The 18,056-nt window shown below is 44.0% G+C and overlaps 1 protein-coding gene across 5 annotated transcripts in view; it reads left to right on the top strand.

The window, feature by feature from the left end:
• Positions 1-12,900, top strand: part of TACC2 (transforming acidic coiled-coil containing protein 2) — a 300,109-nt gene extending 287,209 nt beyond the window's left edge. For all 5 annotated transcript variants that reach the window (XM_075348634.1, XM_075348635.1, XM_075348633.1 and 2 more), the window contains 4 exons: positions 8,904-9,064; positions 9,156-9,262; positions 10,829-10,949; positions 12,226-12,900. In XM_075348634.1, the coding sequence (XP_075204749.1) occupies positions 8,904-9,064; positions 9,156-9,262; positions 10,829-10,949; positions 12,226-12,291 (455 nt within the window). In that variant the 3' untranslated portion in view covers positions 12,292-12,900. The remainder of the gene's footprint in view (positions 1-8,903; positions 9,065-9,155; positions 9,263-10,828; positions 10,950-12,225) is intronic.
• Positions 12,901-18,056: the final 5,156 nt, after the last annotated feature.

The following is an 18,056-nucleotide window of genomic DNA, read 5'->3' as shown; positions in this document are numbered from 1 at the left end:
TCCTTCCTTCCGCATTGCCGGCGGGAGTCGCAGGACGCCGGTAAGATCTGTTCATCGTTCCCTGGGTGTCAGACACTGCGATGTGTGCTACCTCAGGAACATTGAACAACCCGACGTACAATTTTTAGCTTTTGAACGACGTGTATGCGATGAACAGTTTTTCGTTCAATCGCAATCGCACGTAGGTTTTACACGCTATAATATTACTTACAATGCCGGATGTGCGTCACTTACGACGTGACCCCGCCGACACATCGTAAGATTTATTGTAGCGTGTAAAGCCTGCTTAATAAAACTTTTTTTTATAAATTCATATTCCACAACATTACATTACAGGGATGGGTAGGAAGGGGTTACTAGGCCACACATCACACTGTTTCTATGTCAGAACGCATATGGGAGCTGACAGGTTCCCTTTAAGCTACAAATTCCCCCAAAAACTAATTTTACTTTTACAGATTTTAGCAGACAGTAGTATTAGACACAGAAACATCTTGGTGCATTTGTAGCTTAAAGATTGTTATAAAGAAGTTGTTTGCTTTTATGTTTGGAGCGTCCCTTGTAGATTAGTCAATCTCAGGCTGCAGGGATCTTTAGTCCAATTTGGGTGATGCAAAACCAGCAAGTCCATGGTACCAAGTATTTTCAGCATATTTCAACCCATTGCTACAACAGGGTCTGCTATGGTGGTAATGGGGCCGCTTGGCATTTGGAGACACCACAGCCAACATTCAGCTGCAAGCTCTGCGATCCCTACAGTTACTCACTTGTATTTGGGTTTGTCTTTTGCTACGGTATATTCAGTTCCTTCTACTTCTAATCACCCCTTCCCCATTACGTTTCACTTTACCCTCAGTCTAAAATCCTTCTAAATTAATCTAATTTGCTTTGCATTATTTTATTTTTTGCTTTCTGCTTTTATTTTTTTGCTTGCAAACATAAGGCAGCCCAGGTAAGAAATGAATGTGCCCTTTATGTCCTGTATTTGTGAATTAGTAAATGTGTCCAGTCAATGATAATTGCCATGCATTACAATCCTGCAGAATGCTGTAGCCACAGCATAAGCTGACTACATGCATAGCTGCTCATAATAGATGCTGCAGGGTACTGAAGCCCTGTATAGCAGTATCTACTTGGGATGATAGTAATAAAGGGATACCGAATCTTATAATGTTAGGGCAACTTACCGGAATATGTCCTTAATGATATGATAGGTGGCGATCCTACGGGTGGGGTCTCTGCAGGGGTCCACTCAAGATCAAACACTTTTTCTTTTATCTAAATTTTACTTGTGTTAAAGGGAACTTGACAGCAGGTTTTTGCTATGTAATCTGAAGACAGCATGCTGTAAGGGTTAACACAGAGATTTCAGCCATGTGTCTCTTATCACAAAGTGTGTTTTTGTTTACCTGCAATGTTATTAAGCTTCAGTAGCTTTATCATTAGTTGGACTGAGGAGCGCATGAGCTCAAGTCCGACTCTGCCCCCTTCTGTGATTAACAGTTTATTTCTATGGAAATGTACACTGAAAGCCTGGGGTGGACAGGGGCAACTTTTTAAGCTCTGCTACATGCTAAAACTAAAATCTTTGATTGTGTGTGAACAGTTGCACCCAGTAATATAAGTGATACATCATTGGATTCAGGATCTCTTTGCCTACATCATGCTGCTCTCAGATAAGGTAGTAAAAATCTGCTGACAGATTCCCTTTAAGTAATGATGAGAGAGCACTACCACTACCATCCTCGGTACTCATTAAGAGCAGTTGGATACTCGGATGGATACTTAAGTATAATGGAAGTCAATGTGGAACTCGAGCATTTTTACATGAAATCTCCTCGAAAAATTCTTGAGTCCCCCATTGATTTTCATTATACTCCGGTACTCACACCCATCTGAAAATCTGACTGCTCTTAACGTATATCGAGCATGGTAGTGCTTATTCTGTCTCTTCCTGGTAGCAATGAATCCAACCGCTCTAATTATCAGCCCCTTAGATAACTGTATGATTTTACTCACTCTACCGGCTTCCTCAGATAGTGTTAACTCAGCCCAACGATGACTTGTAGAAAGACAAGGAGAAACGCTGTAGTTTTCTTCTAGAATCTTGTATTAAGTACAAAGTAAAGGCAGGTGAAAAGGAATAATCTGTACAGGGTTGCAGACATGTCTCTTCAGTAATGATTCCTCTAGACTAAACTGAAGGAGAAGGGAGGAGCATTCTATACAGAAGCCAACTAAGGGAGGTACATAGGGACAAACTTCATACAGTCTAATCTACCTAGTAACAATAAAGGAATTTCCTGATAGGAGGAAAAATATGCAATGCAAGAATTATATACAACACGTTGTTCTCATTCATGGGACACAACATTCCCCGTCTGAAATCATATGATTTCACAAGTCCTTCTACGACGTAAGGAGTCGATCTTGTCCCTCGATGTCACGAAACCTGTAACGAGAAAAGAGACAAACACAAAAAATGCAACCGTAATGCACTGAATTCAAGTCCATGCTTTGTTGATGACGCATTGTCCTTGCGTAAAAATGTAAAAGTAGAAAAATGTAAAAAATGAATCCAAGTTCAACAAACCCATCTTCAGATTGGGGAAGCCGCAAACATGCCAACTCTTCCTCCAACCCAATAATCCAACGGTAAAGTTTTAATCCAAAGGAAAAGTTCAAGGTTCAATTGGACACGGACAGTTGTGTCTCCGTACAGCAGGGGAAAGGAAAGGTACGCTCCCCACCGTGGCGGTGTCCAACGACAAAGTTAGTTCATGTAACGTCCTCCTTTGGTAAAAGTAGCACGAGTTCGGTGACTGGACGAATCACACACATGTGCCAGCCGTGGCACGTTGAAGACTTGTAGTCGGTGAAACAGTGAGCAATGTGAATAAGACAAGCTACGATTTGTACCTGAGATGACCAACTTGAGAAGCGCTCGAAGCGATGAGGTCTCAACTTCTGGTCTGATGTCACTGAAGTGTAGCGAGCGGAGACGACCGGTCTAATTTCCTTGTCGGATTCTGGTTCCACCAGCTCGTACATGTTGCCGGCGTAGTTATCGCAGGTCTCCTCGTATAAGATACTTGGAGGTATCAGCCACATGTTGTCGCCGAGTTTGGATGCAGCAGTGAGTCTCGTTCCTCTGTCGGCTGGGTTTTGTTCGGTGGGAATGTGGTGCCACTGTTCCGCATGATCTCTGTTGAGGATATTTTGCGTAATCTCGACAAAGCATTTCTCCATCTCTGGTTGTCTTTCCAAAGTACGTGTTAGAGAGGAGGACCTTGCGGTTGCTTGCTGGGAGTTGTTTGGCAACCTTGGCCTTGGAGACCGAAAGGGTAATGGGGCTACCCAACTGTTAGAGTCATTTTGATAGAACTCTTTATCCATAATCTTTATGAATTCTTTGTCTTCTCTCATCGGAGCCAACTTGTTGTCTTCGTTTGTAGACTCGAACGCTGTTGACCCGAAGTCGTCATCCCAGAGATGATATGCGTCCGCGTAGTCGGGAGGCTGCTGTCGCCACCTGGTGTCACTCAGCCTCTCTTTCACCCCGTAGTGATGCGGACATGGTTGAAAGTGAGTGCCGCGACCGTTTGGGAGGATGTGCGTCTTGTAGGAGGAGATCGCGTCGGGACTCTTCATTTTGCCTACGCAGACGTTTCCTATGATCACCCAGCCTAAGTCGTAGCGCTGAGCGAATGGCGCATCATGTGGCCCGTTGATGTGTTGGCGTACTTTGTGTAGCTGAAGGATGTCCCTTCCAATCAGAATCAGGATTTTTGCACTATGATAAAGAGGTGGGATCTTGCTGGCGATAGTTTTCAGGTGAGGGTGGTGAAGAGCTGCCTCTGGTGTTGGAATCTCTTCCCGGTTAGCTGGTATCTGGTTGCACTCGACGAGTGTCGGTAGAGGTATCTCTACGGTATTTTCAAGAGATGTTACCACGAGACCACTGGCTCTTCTTCCGCAAGCTTCTGAGATGCCGCTGCAAGTACCTAGTGTGTAAGGGTAGGCATTTCCTTTTAAGCCGAACAAGTCGAAGAGTTCAGACCTGGCAAGTGACCTGTTACTCTTTTCGTCCAGGATGCTGTACACCTTCACAGCCCTTTCTGGGTGACCTTTGGGATATACCCTTACTAGGCATATTTTCGCACAAGACTTGTCCCAGAGATCTTCTCCGCAGACCTCAGTGCATGAGGAGGATACTGTGAGGTGGTTTGCAGCTTGGCCTGTACTCTCCCCGCCATGACTCGTGGTAGGAGAAGGTGTAGGTGCAGGATCAGGCTGAGATGGGTGGAGCGCTTGTACGTGATCCGTGCTGTCACACTCCATGCAGTTAATTGTAACATTACAGTCCTTAGCAAGGTGTTCTGTAGAGGCACAACACCTGAAACATACCCCAAACCTTTTCAAGAGTTCCTTTCGTTCTTGAAGGGGTTTCTTCCTGAAGCCAATGCACTTCTTCAGGGGGTGTGGCAGTTTGTGAATAGGACATTGGCGGTTCGGATTTTCCGCCTTCCCGCCTTCAGTGCCATTGTCTGGTGCTGACGGTGTAGGTGGTAGAACATCGGTCTTTTTGACTGATACTGGGCCCCTACATTTCCTGTCATTTTGATGAGGGCTCTCATATCTGGGAGCCGGTGAAGTGGAGCCGGTGGGTTTTCCACAGGTGAAGCTGGGGTCTGCCTTACGTTCCGCGATGCCGTTGATGAACTCGTCGAAGTAGGAGAATGGAGGGAAGGACACTTGGTGCTCTTTTTTATAGTTTGTTCCTACCGTGGTCCACCTTTCCTGCACGTTGTAAGGTAACTTGGCGACTATGGGTTTCACCCCACGAGCGGTGTCCAGGTAGCTGAGGCCAGGTAGGTGTGTGTCTGTTTTGGCCAGCTGGAGCTCGGACAGCAGGTCGCTGAGTTCCTGGTACTTTGAAGCATCCTTGCCAGATATTTTGGGAAGGTCGTATAGTTGTTTCAGCAATGCATCTTCAATTGCTTCAGGACTTCCGAAGCCTTTCTCTAGTCTGTCCCATGCGGTTGCGAGACCAGTTGTTGGGTCGCTGATGTAGACGGATCTGAGTCTCTTGATTCTCTCAGTAGACCGTGGCCCTAGCCACCTGATTAGCAAGTCCAGCTCTTCAGCAGCTGTAATGCCGAGGTCACGCGTTGCGGTTTTGAAGGCACACTTCCACCCTCTGTAGTTTTCGGGCTGGTCGTCAAACTTTGTGAGACCGGTGTTGGTGAGTTCTCGGCGGATCATGTACCTCGCAAAGTCGGACATGTCTGATCTTTCCGACGTTTGGGGCACATTTGCTGACTGCGTGGTGCTGGTTGCATGATTCGTAGCTTCCTGGTTCGGGAACATGTGAAAGTATGGAGTGGCGTGGGCGTTTAGACCAGTGATCGGTTTGGTGTGTACAATCTCTGTTGTATACGGGGCTGGAACTACATAGTTGTTGGGAGTGTAGCGCCTTGCCGGCATGTTAGGTTGCATGTAGACATGAGCATACGGAGGTTGCTGATGCGCAGGGTGTGGCTGTGCATTGGAATATGAAGCTGGTTCAGGCTTGAAAGTCTGAGGTGCATTGGACTGACCTGGAAGGCTGGAAGCTGTAGGTGGATCAGTGTCTTGAGGCTCTGGAGAAGTGTTAGCACTGACGGGAATGTTGATGGTTGTTGGCAGTTCGTCGGCTTGGCTCAGCACGTAATCTCTTGTACGCTTAAGTGAGTCTTCTGTGTCGAGATCACACAAACTGGCGCTGCCTTCTTGGCTCCCACCCAGAGCTTGCTCAAAGACTTTTAGCCTTGCCATGGCCGCCACATGTTCACATTCCTTCTGTAGGGCTTCAATTTCTGCTTCCTTGCGTGCAGATTCTGCTTTCATCTCTGCTTCCTTGCGTGCAGATTCTGCTTTCATCTCTGCTTCCTTGCGTGCAGATTCTGCTTTCATCTCTGCTTCTCTCTGGGCGAAGATGGCTTGTACTTTCGTTGTTTCTGCTTCAGCGCGCGCCTTTATGAGCTGCTCGCTGAGGGTTGAGTACCTTGATGAGCCTGATTTGAGTGAGTGCCTTGAGCTCTTAACGGACCTGGATTTGTAAGATGCCGCTCCTGACATTTGCGCCATTTGTGCTTCAGTCTCGCTCACAATGTCACGCACGGTGCGGTCTCGTTCAGCATTAAGCTGTTGGAAGTCCTGTAGTTCTTTTTGAGACTCGGACGTATTTGATCTCAGCAGGGTAGAGGATTTTTTACAAATCTCTTTGTAGGACTGGTATGCTGAGTACAGTTGTTCAAGGGCTCCCTCTGGTGGTAGCTCATGAGCACCGGGCGCAGATAAAACAGTCACTTGTTTTTGCACTCTTTGCCACAATAATACTGTCTGGGTAAACAGTTCACTTCTGTCTGTTTCTAGGTTCTCTATAACCTTCCATGTTGGTCTGATAAACCGCTTAGATCTTTCACTGTAATGTAAGTGTGAGTCTCTGTCTTCCTCTTGTTGCTTTAAAGCAGGTAGTGAAAGGGTTCTCTTTGACTCCATCAGGAAGGGTGAATGCTGCCTGCACTGGTTGTCAGGGAAACAATACAATGTTGCAATCTCTGCAGCCAGCAGTCTGTGTTTTGCAGGATGTATTTGCAGAGTCTCTGCTGCAATTTACAATTAGCTTATGGGGGATTCTAGGTTTATAGCTGCACACAGTTCTGATAACAGGTTAATACTTTACAGGGCACTTTCTCTGAAGCTGCTATAAAATGTTATGCTGTGGCTTGTTATCAGCCCCTTGGGGTAATCCTTTCTCTGGATTGTGTGCAGTATAGCACTCCTGGAAACAGGTTATTTACTGATATATGTATACTAATCCCGGTAACAGCTAGTCCTTTTCACTATTCTGTCTCTTCCTGGTAGCAATGAATCCAACCGCTCTAATTATCAGTCCCTTAGATAACTGTATGATTTTACTCACTCTACCGGCTTCCACAGATAGTGTTAACTCAGCCCAACGATGACTTGTAGAAAGACAAGGAGAAACGCTGTAGTTTTCTTCTAGAATCTTGTATTAAGTACAAAGTAAAGGCAGGTGAAAAAGAATAATCTGTACAGGGTTGCAGACATGTCTCTTTAGTAATGATTCCTCTAGACTAAACTGAAGGAGAAGGGAGGAGCATTCTATACAGAAGCCAACTAAGGGAGGTACATAGGGACAAACTTCATACAGTCTAATCTACCTAGTAACAATAAAGGAATTTCCTGATCGGAGGAAAAATATGCAATGCAAGAATTATATACAACACGTTGTTCCCATTCATGGGACACAACAGTGCTCACTCACCACTACTCTGAAGTCATTCATTTAGGGTAACCTGCAGCCGTCCTGTAATCACTCACAACAGCATGTGTCTGTTTTAGCAAATACTTTTATTGTACATGACAATAGAAGTGAGCGGCGTTTCTGTGAATTTGATGCTTTGTTGTCCCTCTGTTGTTCCTCCTGCATATTTATGAATACATTAACAACTTGCTCTGATTGGATAGTGTAACGTTCCGCAGGGACACGTTCTCAGAATGATAAGGCCTTGATGATCATTTATTCATGAATTTCTTGGAGGAATAACAGAGGAATGGCATAATTATGGGAAAATATGCTCCAGAATTGTTCTACAAGTATTTAGTTGAATAGACATATAAATATAAATATCTGGAGAACTGACAGGTCTTTTTTTTACCAAATTATTGCTGCCATGATCTGTCCCTCTGCTGCATCCTATATTGTTTAGCAGAATTTATTATTTTATATTTATATATCCATTCTCCTAACACTTCTGTTTTAGCAAATTACTGTATCTCCCATCATATAGCATAGCATAATATAACTTTGAGCTTTATGGTTCCTCTGTTATTCCTACTTGAAATATATGAATTAATTGAGCACTGAGTGTCAGGGGTGTGTCTCTATAGACTCTGACACTGTCCAATCAGTGCTGACTGTAAAGTGACACGGCTCTTTAGGGTCAACACACACAGCGAGTAATACGGAGTGAGTGCAATGCGATAAAAAAAATCGCATTCCACTCGGACCAATATTATTCTATGGGGCAGCTCCCATGAGCGATTGTTTTCTCAGCCCTATTCGGACCGAGAAAACAGTCGCAGCATGCTGTGGGTGGAATGCGACCTTGTTCCACTCGTACCCATACAAATCTATGGGGCGAGAGAAACATCGCACTGCTCTCGCATTACAACGATGTAACGCGAGAGCAGTGCGATTCTCGCATCAGCCGGCAACGGAGGAGATAGGGAGATAAATCCCTCCCTCTCCTCCCAGCGCCGACTCTCCCCTCCGTAGCGCCGGCCCTCTCCTCCCAGTGCCGACTCTCCCCTCCACAACTGTGGTCTCATCGCACAACCGGACCACGGTCGCATAACACTCACATGACACTCGGCTCTCGCTGTGCTGCGAGCGTGTGCTGAGTGTCATGCGAGCACTTGCTGTAATCCCCATGTGGCCTCAGCCTTAAAAAGAGAGTGGTAACACCCTGTTGTCAATTTAGTCAAACATTTTTGAGTAACGGCAAAACAGAGTTCTAACAAAGAATGCTACCGAGCGGAGGGGGACGATCTCTGCTCTGTGGTGTTCTCTTTAAATCTTGACTTTATTCACCGCAAGCACAAGATTTTCTGAGATGGAGAAGGCGGTCACGGTGTACATACACAGTATCTCATCCATCCCATAACAGTGTAGCGTATTGCCCCAGCTCAATCTTACATTATTAAATTACGGCAGTGGCTCGGCACATCTCATACTCTGATAGCGGTAATAATTGTATGATTTGGGACTGGTGTCTGTTTTGCCATCACTGGAAGGTGACCCCAACAATTGTATCTCATTTTTTTTGGAACAGAGGATGAGCAGAGAGAGAAGTCCGTTTCCAATCACACAATGCAGCAGCTGATCCTGGAGAAAGAACAAGCCCTCGCCGATCTTAACTCAGTAGAGAAATCCTTGGCCGATCTCTTCCGGAGATATGAGAAAATGAAGGATGTGCTGGAAGGTTTCAGAAAGGTGAGCGATCTGTCCGGACACAGAGATCCAGTGCTGCGGCTTTACAATAATGAAGTATATGGTGATGTGTAAATGACCTGTTCTTCTACAGAATGAAGATGTGCTAAAGAAATGCGCTCAAGAATATCTGGCGCGAGTAAAGAAGGAAGAACAGCGGTACCACGCTCTGAAAATCCATGCAGAAGAGAAGCTGGACAGGTAATACTCCGTAAAGGGAGCATTGCTCTCACATGCCCACTAGCGCTACATTCACATATGACCATTTAGGACCTCTGATTTCGTCCTCTGTGGGGGTCCCAACAGTTTATCACCTATTCTCAGAATATATCTTGTTTATGCGGCAACCACTTGAAAATAGGGATGACTGATGCAATCCCATCGGCAACCATGGAACTTAAAGGGGTATTTCCATCTGAGGCTTTTATAGCATGTGCCCTTAAATGTCTGATAGATGCTGCTTCAACTTCCAGGACTTCCCAGCTGATTGTTTCACTATCCTCTGCTACTCCTTACTTGAGTGCCATGCAGGGGTCAGTACTCCTCATTGTCCCATCCCTAAGATGCCCACACAGTGCACCATTAGCACTTACCGGACCCTGGTTCTGCTACTTCACTTCTCTCTGGAATAGAAAATACATGTGAGCAGCACACTCATGGCTGTAATTGATGGTTGTGGACCCTACAAAATGGCATTGTGGGGTACACGTGGCTCCCAAGCCACAGGTGGTTTTGCCCTCCTCTACCCCCTTGGTGCATACAAATGTAACTGTATTTCCACACCTGCATTCACATGTATGGGACAAGTTCAGGGGCTGAGCACGCTCCATATGGGGCATCTGTATGTAACAGTAGTGACAGGAGCTAGCTCCGATCGCTGCTGTTTAGATGCTGCTGTCAACAACTGTTGCTTGTGCTACATCACCATATTTCCACCTCAGTAGGTTGTCATTTTTTAGTCACTGTACCTCCCCAAAAATGCAAATAAAATGCCTTATTTTCCACCAAAATAGCACCAATAAAAATACCAGCTCCCCACCCAAACAAAACAAGCCCTCACACACCTCTAAAAATTAAAAACTTACAAGTCTCAGAAAATGGTGACACAAACCAACTTGTTTCAGAATTTGTACTGGTTTGTCATCGCCATAATCGTACTGACCTGAGGAATCATGTTGACAGGTCATTTTCATCTAGTTTTATACAATGTATCCCATAAAAACTATACTCCAAAAACAATGGCAGACCTGCGATTTTTTTGTTTTTTTTTCACCATTTCATCCGATTCCCATATTTCATTGCAATGTATAGTAAAATGAAAGGTGTCATTCAAATCTATGACTCTTCCTTCAAAACTAGCCATCATACAGTTATATTGACAGAAAAATGTAAAAGTTATGACTCTTGGAAATAGAGGAGGAAAGAACAAAAATTGGCAACAACAGAAAAGGTTTTAAAGAACTGGCTCATTAAAATACATAAATACATAAATAAACATCTGTCAACTATACCGATATAGTCTTGAATAAGACAACACACCAATACCATGCTTCATTTCTCCAAATAGTAGGGTGCAAGCTTGTGCGAGCCAGTCTACAAGTATCGTAGCCCCATGAACATGCTGATTGGCATGAATTCATAGAGTGAGACCCCAGTGATCCAATATAGATTGCCTATGCCTATTTCAAGGATGGCCATTAATTTAAATTCTCCTCCTTAACATAAAGTGTCCCAAATCATCACAAAATATACGTTGTCCTCTTACAGAGCTAATTCAGAGATTGCCCAGGTACGAGGCAAGTCCCAGCAGGAACAAGCAGCTTACCAAGCCAGTCTGAGGAAGGAACAGCTCCGAGTAGATGCCCTGGAGAGAACATTGGAACAGAAGGTTTGTGCACGAGACTTCTCAACTTAATTCTTTGACCTCTCCCCAATTTTTATTTGAATTATAGCTCCTGTATCTTCTTGCTACTCTTTCTTTGACTTTTCAGCCCTCTTTTTTTTTTTTACTTCTTGCCACTCTTTCTTTGACTTTTTATTCCTTTTTCTTTGTCTTCTCAACCCTTTCTTTTTGCCTTCATACCTCACCCATCTTTCTTTGACTTCTTCTCCCTCTTTCTTTGTCTTCTCGTCCCTTTTCGCTTGACTCCCCCCCTTTCTCTGACTTCTTGTCCCTCTTTCTGTGACTTATCAACACTCTTTCTTTGACTTCTCATCCCTTTTTCTTTGTCTTCTCACCTCTATTTGTTTGACTTTACGCCCCTCTTTCTCTGACTTCTTGTCCTCTTTCTTTGTCTTATCACCTCTCTTTCTTTGACTTACCACTCTTTCTTTGACTTACCACCACTCTTTCTTTGACATCTTTCCCTTTTTGTTTGACTTCTCACCCCGCTTTCTGTCTTCTCACCCCGCTTTCTGTCTTCTCACTCCTCTTTCTGTCTTCTCACCCCTCTTTCTGTCTTCTCACCCCTCTTTCTGTCTTCTCACCCCTCTTTCTGTCTTCTCACCCCTCTTTCTGTCTTCTCACCCTTCTTTGTCTTCTTGCCCCTCTTTCTTTGACTTCTCACCACCCTTTCTGTCTTCTCACCCCTCTTTCTATCTTCTCACCCCTCTTTCTATCTTCTCACCCCTCTTTCTGTCTTCTCACCCTTCTTTGTCTTCTTGCCCCTCTTTCTTTGACTTCTAACCACCCTTTCTGTCTTCTCACCCTTCTTTCTATCTTCTCACCCTTCTTTCTGTCTTCTTGACCCTCTTTCTTTGACTTCTCACCCCTCTTTCTGTCTTTTCACCCCTCTTTCTGTCTTCTCACCCCTCTTTCTGTCTTCTCACCCCTCTTTCTGTCTTCTCACCCCTCTTTGTCTTCTCACCCTTCTTTCTGTCTTCTTGACCCTCTTTCTTTGACTTCTCACCACCCTTTCTGTCTTCTCACCCCTCTTTCTGTCTTCTCACCCCTCTTTCTGTCTTCTCACCCCTCTTTCTGTCTTCTCACCCCTCTTTCTGTCTTCTCACCCCTCTTTCTGTCTTCTCACCCCTCTTTCTATCTTCTCACCCCTCTTTCTGTCTTCTTGCCCCTCTTTCTTTGCCTTCTCGCCCCTCTTTGATTTCTTGTCACTGTTTGCTTTTATTCTCGTTGTGTTTCTCATGCATTTTACATTTCCCTGCAGAATAAAGAGATAGAAGAACTCACCAAGATCTGCGATGAACTGATTGCTAAGATGGGAAAAAGTTAACCAGCTTCTTCTTCTACGGGATGCTCAGTTTCCTTGCAAAGTGCAAGTGGGATGATGTCAAGATTCAGACTTTTTGTTTGTACCTGAAATCTTGTGAGAAGGCACCCGGACCTCAGGAAGGCTTAGGATGCGTATGACGCTAATTTCCCTCCTGCATGTCCTTCCTGTATCAGGGAGGCAGAAAATCAGCCCCAAACATTTTCTTGAGTATTGTCAAGTTTTATATGGCTTTCTTCTAATTGACACACAGAGCTGTGAGCTCGCCCTATGGTCCTGCCGGGCAAGACTGCATCATGTTTAAGACGTTTCATACAAATTTTAAAGGGGATCCCTCCTTGCTGGACTTTATTTAAAATGGTTGTAAGAAAATAGCAAGCAAAGGCTCATAATCGCATGAACGGTGTGCTGTAAATAAATCTGTATTATGCTAACACTGGAGAACTAATCTTATCCTTCCTACGTGGCTGCAATGTCTTTGTTGGTCTGTTCTTGCTCTATGTCACAGGAGAATGACTTGTCTATTTAATGGTTGCACTGCTGGTGACAGCTTCAGTATTTGCAAGGGCGTAAAAATTGTGTGCCATTGGCAATAAAAAAGGTTTACCCTAATTATACATGGTGCATGTGTCATGTGTCACTACTCATGTAAATGTCTATTTGTATTACTGTGACTGTCTGGAACATTTCAATCTGTCGTATTCCCCAAATGGCTCACAATGTTGTTTTCCTATCTCATGCACAATCTGAGCATTTTTTTCAATGAGGAAAATAAGTATTTGATACACTGCTAATTTTGCAAGTTTTCCCACCTACAAAGAATGGAGAGGTCTGTAAGTTTTATTGTAGATTTGCTTCAACTGTGAAAGTCACAATAAAATAAATCCAGAAAATCACATTGTATTATTTTTAAATAAGTATTTCACGCAATAAAATGCAAATTAAGTATTCGATACAACAGAAAAACAGAACTTAATATTTGGTGCAGAAACCTTTCTTTGCAATTACAGAGGTCAGACGTTCGCTGTAGTTCTTGACCAGGTTTACACACACTGCAGCAGGGATTTTGGCCCACTCCTCCATACAGATCTTTCAGGTTTCAGAGCTGTCACTGGTCTACATTGAGTTTCAGCTCCCTCCAAAGATTTTCTATTGGGCTCAGGTCTGGAGACTGGCTAGACCACTGCAGGACCTTAAATGCTTCTTAAGGAGTTACTCCTTAGTAGCCCTGGCTCTGTGTTTCGGGTCATTGTCATGCTGAAATACCCAGCCACGACCCATCTTCAATGTTCTTACTGAAGTAATGAGGTTGTTGGCCAAAATGTCGCGATACATGACCCCCATCCATCCTCCCTTCAATACGGTACAGTCGTTTTGTCCCCTTTCAAGAAAAGCTCCCCCAAAGTATGATGTTTCCACCCCCATGCTTCATGGTTGGGATGGTGCTCTTGGGGTCGTACTTATCCTTCTACCTCCAAATATGGCGAGTGGAGTTGATACCAATAAGTTCTATTTTGGTCTCATCCGACCACATGACCTTCTCCCATGCCTCCTCTGGATCATCCAGATGGTCAATGTTGAACTTGGGTCTGGCTGCCCTGAGCAGTGCCCTGCAGGACTTTTATCCAAGACGGCGTAGTGTGTTGCTACCTGTAATCTTTGAGACTGTGGTCCCAGCTCTCTTCAGGTCATTGACCAGGTCATCTCGTGTAGTTCTTGGCTGATTCCTGATCTTTCTCAAAATCATCCTTACTCCACGAGGCGAGATCTTGCATGGAGCTCCAGACCCAGTAAGATTGACAGTCATCTTGTGCTTCTTCCATTTTCTAATAATTGCACCAATAGTTGTTGTTGCCTTCTTTCCAAGCTGCTTGCCTATTGACCTGCAGCTAATCCCAGCCTTGTGCAGGTCTACAATTTTGTCCCTGGTTTCCTTAGACAGCTCTTTGGTCTTGGCAATGGTGGAGAGGTTGGAGTGTGATTGACTGAGTGTGTGGACATGGGTCTTTTATAGAGGTAATGGGATCAAACAGGTGCAATTAGTACATGTAATGGGTGTAAAGTAGAAGGGCTTCTTAAAGAAAAAGTAACAGGTCTGTGAGAGACAGAATTCTTGCTGGTTGGTAAGTGATGAAATACTTATTTCATGCAAATTAATTATTTAAAAATCATACAATTTGATTTTCTGGATTTTTGTTTTGGGGGAGGGGGTATGTTTCTCACAGTTGAAGTGTACCTACGATAAAAATGACAGACCTCTCCATTCTTTGTAGCTCGGAAAAGTTGTAAAATTGGTAGTGTATCAAATACTTATTTTCATCAGACTGGTGGACCCATTAGTGTACCCAATACAGTTGGTGGACTTCATGTGTTGTCCTGGTATATAACCTTGCAAGGATTTGCTACTTCTTTGGACACAAGTTGAGAGCAGCGTCATTTTATTTTTCTGGTATACAGTATGTGCATACTGTACATTGTCCTGAAGAAGCTCCTGTGCTTTAACGGAACCTAACACCTCCAAATATGCTACTTACCTGAGGATATAGTGGTAATGTGCAGGAAAATATAATTTGAACCATGCCTGCTTGCCTTACTGGAGCAGCAGATGAAGGGAGGAAATTAAATTATATTCTCCCTGCAGCTGCTCGCTTTTAGTCATCAGGGCGCTGCAGGGAACTGTTATAGTCACTACTCACTATACAATGAGTGCGCTGTAATCACTCCATGGCACACACATGCTGCAAAGTCTGTCATTCTGCAGAAAAATAGCATTTCTGGGAGTTACAGGTTCTCTTTAAATTGAAAATTATTCCCATCCTCCAGCTGCTATTTCTGAAGAAAACAACTATACAAAGGAACATTCATGACCAAAGTGTAAAAGGAAAATCACAATCTTATTATTTAATTGAGAAAAATTTGGGTTAAAAAAGTACATAACACCCAGTTCATATTAATTTTTCCTTCCATTTGACACAAAGGCTGGGAAAGCTCCAGACATCTAAGCTATAGACCTCTGTTGCCAGACAGATATTATAGCATCTGTTTAATGAATCCATCATGAAAAGGCTCAAAATGTACCCAATAAATTAATCATATATTAGTGTACTGGAGGCAGGTGCCCCTTTTTATCATGTCAAGATAATAATAATATCTCTAACTCCTTACTGACATATGACATATAGTTATGTTATTTTGTGGCTCCCTGACTTTTCTGCGGGCTCAGTTCCTGGCAGATGATGGCTCTGATATTCAGCCATCATCTGCCTCAAACAGGCATACATGGAGCGGAGCCCACGGCTGTTCACTTGTTGAATGCCACTATAAAACTCTGACAGCGGCGTTTACAGTGCATCAGCAGGCAAACACCTCATTCTATGTGGTCCATCCGGTCTCTAGGTCCGTGAAAAAAAGTCGGAATACACTCTGATGACGTCTGATTGCAGCCTGATTTTCACAGACTGACAGAATGGAAAAGGTGGAGATGTTTTTTGGTTTTTTTGGTTCACATATAGGAAAAACTGATACCACTCTGGTGAAACTGTGATGAAACTCTAATCAGAATAACTGGACTGATTTTCTCGGATATTGAGAATACAGTCATGTAACCCTACCCTAATTACCAATTTTCTAAAACATTAAAGAAGGGGGTTAAGAAATCGATTTCTTCATTTTTTTTTTGTGGACAGAATCAAGGCCACAGTGAGACGACAGAGACCCAGACTAGTTGTCAGAAGCTCTTACTAGTAATGAGCAAGCACTAAAATGCTCGATTGCTCAATACTCGAATCTAGCACGTCAGACACTCTGACGGGCTCAATTCGAGTATCGAGTATAATGGAAGTGAATGGGAAACATCTGTATTTCCAAAATCAGTAGTTTTAACTTTTTCTCATTCCCAGAAGTCTAGGAAAAGGTTGGCACATCACACCCACTGCCATTCCCCTTTAATATGTAATATCTTTACTTAAAGATAAAATAGTTAACTTTTAGAATGAATTTCAACAGAACCATAAATGGTAAAACTATCGATTAATCCAAATCCCAAAAAGATAAGAAAATTTAGCAGCAGTTAGATATCCTTCATGTCTAATAATGCTATGCAGGGATTCTACATCAAAAGTTATTGTAACGCTGCGTCCCTGCTTCTCCTCCACGTGGGCTTCTTCTCTTGCCTCCCGGGCTGGTGCGCGCAGAACAGGGCCTCCGGGAGTGCTGCTAGGGCGTTCGCGTTCGTCCTAAGAAGTGCCTCTTAACTTATCGCTGAGAAGCACTGGGTATTTAAGGTAAGCTCTCACTAGGGGAGTTGCCTGATCAACGCATAGTTTAGCTAGTTAGTGTTCTGTGCTCTAGCCAGCTAGTTGTCAGGTCCCCTTGTCCATCCTGTCCGTTCAGTCTTGTTGGTACCTTCTACATGTTGGTCCTGCCCTGTTGGTACTTGTGTCTGTGCCTGTCCATCCCGGCCATGCCTCCAGCCTCAGTTACTTTGGTGCCCCTTGATATACCAGAGACTGTGCCTGTCAACACTGGCAGTGGCCCCTTGCTATATCAGAGACTGCGCCTGTTCGTCTCGGTCATGCCTCCAGCCTCAGCTACCTCGGTGGCTCCTTGTTATACAAGAGACTGTGCCTGTCCGTTCAGGACCTGCCTCCATCCTTAGCTACCCCGGTACCCCTTGCTACACTAGAGACTGTGTCTGTCCATCCCTTCTATGCCTCCAGCCTCAGCTACCTCGGTGGCTCCTTGCTATTCTAGTGACACTATATGTCCGGCCTGGCTGTACCATCTGCCTCTGCTAATCTCGTGGTCCCTGTCTACACATGAGACTCAGCCCTGTCTGCTCCTGTAGCCACCCCTGCCCTGGGGGTCAGCACCACAGTCCCGTACTTTACCCTACAAGCGGGTAAGCCCAAGGTTCCCCTGTGGTCCAGTGGGTCCACTTTTGCTCACTGCAGTACCATCTTTGGCGCGAGCGTTACAGTTATAAAACAACATATCCAGTTCCATGATTACTCTAGCTGGTCTCTGAAGAACTTCTGATGAGTCCCTAATGTATGATGGTAATTCCATCACAACGGGTTTCAGATAGTAATCGAGAATCTAGATACAGGTTGATAAACTCCCATTACCTGAGAAGATGGGGCATCCAGGAGGATCCTAAAGGTTTTTATGAATTTTGGTTAGCAGATGAAGTGCTGGAATTGTAGATTGTCCAACCCGTATACCTTGCCATGTTGTATTTGGGATCTGAGCCCTTTCCAAAGCCAAATCAAGGATGGAAAAGAGGCATGCTTAGAAGTCAGCAGTAAAATCAATAGATATCGCTGGTAATATTAATAGATAACCGCTGGTAATATTATCTGTTTCATGTATACGCAGTGTTACATGGAGGCTAAAAATGCTAAGTGATTATAGCCTGATAGGGGTAACGTCCGCAAAGATATTAAACTTGTGCTCTTTCTTTGCGTTTTGGTCTTATTTTGGTGTGTAATCCGTGTACCACGCTAATCATAAAGTCAACTTACAATATTAATTGATTGCAGGACGTTATCCTCAGGGACAATTCTAATTGTCACTTTGGATGGTCATGAACACTAGGGTATTACATAGACAACCCATTAATTTCAGTAGGTGGGTGCCATGTGATGCTTCATTCTGAAGGTGATGAACGTATTACTGTTGTTATGGGTATAAGAAGCCGAGACCTTTCCTCAATTCTTCTTCATGATTTAACCCTGACCTAGAAGCGTTAATTATCTTGGGAACTCAGG

The sequence above is a fragment of the Anomaloglossus baeobatrachus genome, chromosome 5 (assembly GCF_048569485.1).
Source record: "Anomaloglossus baeobatrachus isolate aAnoBae1 chromosome 5, aAnoBae1.hap1, whole genome shotgun sequence".
Lineage (NCBI taxonomy): Eukaryota > Metazoa > Chordata > Amphibia > Anura > Aromobatidae > Anomaloglossus > Anomaloglossus baeobatrachus.
This window is presented reverse-complemented; position numbering and strand designations above follow the sequence as displayed.